General features: G+C 33.1%; 1 protein-coding gene across 1 annotated transcript in view; it reads left to right on the forward strand.

Moving 5' to 3' along the window:
* The first annotated feature begins 4,376 nt into the window (after window positions 1-4,376).
* Window positions 4,377-4,760, forward strand: part of LOC137624441 (lysosomal acid glucosylceramidase-like) — a 27,969-nt gene continuing 27,585 nt past the window's right edge. The window contains exon 1 of the mRNA XM_068355206.1: window positions 4,377-4,534. Coding sequence (XP_068211307.1) covers window positions 4,459-4,534 — 76 coding nt within the window. The 5' untranslated portion in view covers window positions 4,377-4,458. The remainder of the gene's footprint in view (window positions 4,535-4,760) is intronic.

Raw genomic sequence — 4,760 nt, forward strand, 5'->3', positions numbered from 1 at the left:
ACCCTTATTTTCAGTAGTGTCATCAAAACCGGGTAGTAGGTTGGCCAGGGCACCAGCCACCCGTTAAGATACTAGCCTACCGCCAGAGAATTATGGGGTCTTTGACTGGCCAGACAGTATTACATTGGAGCCTTCTCTGTGGTTACGGTTCACTTTCCTTTTGCCTACACACACTGAATAGTCTCCTCTGTCCTCATTCACCTGACAAAACTGAGATTACCAAACAATTCTTCTTCTCTCAAGGGGTTAACTACTGCACTGTAATTGTTCCGTGACACTTTCCTCTTGGTAAGGGTAGAAGAGACTCTTTAGCTATGGTAAGCAGCTCTTCTAGGAGAAGGACACTCCAAAATCAAACCTTCGTTCTCTAGTCTTGGGTAGTGCATAGCCTCTTCCACTGTCTTGGGGTAGAGTTCTCTTGCTTGAGGGTGCACTCGGACACACTATTCTATATTATTTCTCTTCCTCTTGTTTAGATTTTATAGTTAATATATAAAATATCTATTTTAATGTTACTGTTCTTAAAATATTCAATTTTCCTTGTTTCTTTTCCTCACTGGGCCATTTTCCCTGTTGGGGCCCCTGGGCTTATAGCATCCTGCTTTTCCAACTAGGGTTGTAGCTTAACAAGTAATAATAATAATAATAATAATAATAGTAATAATAATAATAATAATAATAATAATAATAATAATAATTTATTCTATCTTTCAATGGTCCAAGCCATGAGATATGCCTGGCCTTCTGTGTTGGCGTTATAAAAGTTAAACAATAAAGAAAAACACTGTTGTGCTCCACAACATTCAATCCTGTTTGTTATATCTTTAAAAAAGCAAAGAGGACTACAAGGTATTCGACAGAAACAGAGATAAATTGATAATGCCGGGGGAGGGGGAGAGATATAAGCACAAGATCCATAGTTTTCCAAACATCTAAATTTAACATTTGTTTCACACAATTTTATCTCAGCTTCAAACAGCATAAAAACATGATAACATAATAGATTATTTTATCTGGCCATCCTTTCAATTCCCCAATTTTAAAAGATAAAATACTGAATTTGAATGTTTCTTTTCATGAAAATGATAATGTCATGATTATACAGCATTTTTTACCTCTTAAAGTATTATGATAAGTGGGACACAACATTTGCATTAACTTTACGTAAACAAGTCTTCATTAAATTGTAATTAACCGATACACTTAGCTGTGCTTGTCATTTTAGTAAAGTAAAGAGGGCAAGTCTATAATGTATGCATTAAAACCAACTCCACTTCCTGACTTCCTGAAATTTATTTTAACATTAATAACATATTTACTTCTCTGGTTTTAATTGAATATTCTTTTAATCTTTATATATGATAAACGATATCGGCGTCAATGACCTTCGATGTCAGGATGCCAGAGAACTTCAAATCATTCATGGCAACTGGAGTCCCGGCAACAAGTACTATTTTACCTTATTTCAAGAAATTTAAAGATGTAGACTATATAATATATTTGGCAACACTGTTTACAAAGTAAGAAAATGAATGTAGCAATTTAATACAGACTAGTTTAAATATAAGCAGACATGGATTGGTGGCTTTTCTTTCCATTGAACTTATACGATTTATGCGTTGATTTTCAAGTTTGACCTTAAAGATTAGATAAACAAATCTTCGACTTCTTCGTAGATTATCAGCCAAACCTTGATTGGCAATGGAAATCCCATACTTGTTTGTAAATAGTTATAAATACATCATTGTATAAGTTATGTATATAAACTAGCCAGAAAAACATTCATACCACAATTAAGTGACTTTTTAAATTACTAAAATGTTGACACACACACACACACACACATATATATATATATATATATATATATATATATATATATATATATATATATATACATATATATACATATGTATACATACATATATACATATATATATATATATATATATATATATATATATATATATATATATATATATACATATACATACATACATATACAGTACATATGTATACATATATATACATACATATATATATATATATATATATATATATATATATATATATATATGTGTGTGTGTGTGTGTGTGTGTGTGTGTGTGTGTGTGTGTGTGTTGGATACTCAGCCAGGCCATCACCTGGTTGAAGCGAAATGTTGCAGATTTAGTTTTTTTTTTTTTTTTTTTTTTTTTTTTTTTTTTTTTTTTTTTTTTTTTTTTTTTTTTTTTTTTTTGGCACATTTTATTCAAACCCTTCGTATTTAAGCGTGTATAGCATTTATAGCAATCTATTAAAAAAATACGCATCTGATATAAAGTAGTCAGATTATCATTATTATTATTACTATCATTATTATTATTTGCTAAGCTACAACCCTAGTTGGAAGCACAGGATGCTATAAACCCAGGGGCTCCAACAGGGAAAATAGCCCAGTGAGGAAAGGAAAAAAGTAAAACTAAAATATTTTAAGAAGAGTAACAACATTAAAATAAATATTTCCCACATAAACTATAAAAACTCCAAGAAAATAAGAGGAAGAGAAACTAGAAAGAATAGTGTACTCGAGTGTACCCTCAAGCAAGAAAACTCTAACCCAAGACAGATGGTATGATTCCACCGAAAATCAATATGGAACTGAGATTACCTTAATAAATATAAATTCAGTTTAATAAGGATCAAATATGTATTCTGTATGGCCAGCATAGCCATTAACAAACGCCTATGATTTGGTTGAATATATGGAGACTTTATTAAGCCGTTTTCATTCATTCATTGTGTTCTCTTGCTTGAGGGTACACTCGGGCACACTGTTCTATCTAGTTTCTCTTCCTCTTGTTTTGTTAAAGTTTTTATAGTTTATATAGGGAATATTTATTTTGATGTTGCTACTATTTATAAGATATTTTATTTTATTTCCTTTCCTCACTGGGCTATTTTCCCTGTTGGGGCCCCTCGGATTATAGCATCCTGCTTTTCCAACTAGGGTTGTAGCTTAGCATTTAATAATAATAATAATAATTTTGCTGACTAGATCATTTACTACAGAAGTTTCTTCACAATCATCTTAACACTGATTTGCAATGGATAGGCTATACTATCTTTAGAGTTTATAATAACAAGTTTTTTTTTCCAGCTTAGCTAAATATGTTAATACACAGCCAAGTCTATCGGTATCAATTTCTAATAGAAAGTCATGTTTTACTCCCTTAATTTGTAAAATAAAATTAAGCACAGTAATTTTATCGATATAATTCTCGTAATTTCTTCTCTTTCCTCCATTCGCATGCAGATGCGCAATTATTTACCCCGTACCAATTATTGGCACAATCGTCTGAAATGTAATAATAATGAACAATGATATGGATAAAAAGTACGGTAAGGTAAATTACATAACGAACGTAAACCTTCTCCATATTTGACAAATAACTTGCACGTATTTGTTGTGGTGCCTTGATCCAATATATTTTCATCACTGTTATCTACTGATAACAAGTTCTTGTCTTTATAACCAATTTATTAATAAAATTCTCTTAAACACTATTTAGGGGTGTTACTTGTACAGTTGAACATATGAATTTCTGGCACACCGCTCTGAAGAAGTCCACAGTTACGCCCTTACTGGGCAGCGAGCTCCTTTTTGTAGCCCTGCCCAATATCTCGAACATCTCTCCTTAAATTATAGCTGTTTGGTTATTCATCAAATCGTCACGCAGCAAGGGTGTGACAGGGTGTACTTCTTCATAGAAAGATGTGCAAGGAATTACTATATCAAACAGTACATCATCAGGGGATTCTAATTACTGCCCGGATGAGATAGCAAAAATACATCCGGTACAGTAGTACCAATTAAGATGAGATAGCCAAAATACATCCGGTACAGCAGTACTTATTCAGATGAGATAGCAAAAATACATTAGGTACAGTAGTATATACCAATTCAAGCGACATCTGTAGCATCGCCTCGTAACAATTTTATTCATAACTTTCTATTGTTCAGAACCTTTATAAAAAGAGTTTGCATAATTTTCTTTTTTGATATATGGCAACACTCCTAGCTGCCAGCCATCTCCTGGGTTTAGGATTTCGTAGAGAGATAAATGCAAAACAAACCTCTTGATCTCAGGCTTCATGGCAGGGTTGCCAGGTTTTCTAAATGAGAAAGGTCCAACTTCTAATCAACAGAAGCTTTAAAAGGCCAACTCATTAGTAGAAAAAGGTCAAATATATAGTATTTGTCTCGTCTTTTTACATTTTATTAAAGGCCAACCAATTTTTTTAAAAAAGGCCAAATGTTAGTTGGCAACCCTGCTTCATGATATATTTTTTTTATCTGTATTTCTGGCTTGTCATTCACTTCCCTATTTTGTGGTTCGAAGGTTAACTGAGATTAGTGCTATAAAACGCCTCGCAGGTGAAACATTGTCTAACGTTCGTTACTGTGAACTGCACACGATGTTGATGCAGACGATATGGACACCGGTGATGAGAGTCATCTCTTCTTTCCTATTTCTCTACAATGGAATGGATGGTAAGACTTTGGAAAAGTGTTGGCGTTTCAGCTTTATAACTGGCGTGACAAGATATAACGTTGACGGTTGTGTCATCAACAAAGTGGTGCCTTTGTTATAACCCTGTGTGTTTGTGGGTGTATTTGTTTACAAGAGCACGCTCTCCATTTACCCAAAATTATGCATTCTTGCAGCTCTCCTCTTCTTGTACAGTAATTATGAGGTTCATTGAATGCTGAGAAAGCA

Source organism: Palaemon carinicauda, chromosome 31, assembly GCF_036898095.1.
Source record: "Palaemon carinicauda isolate YSFRI2023 chromosome 31, ASM3689809v2, whole genome shotgun sequence".
Lineage (NCBI taxonomy): Eukaryota > Metazoa > Arthropoda > Malacostraca > Decapoda > Palaemonidae > Palaemon > Palaemon carinicauda.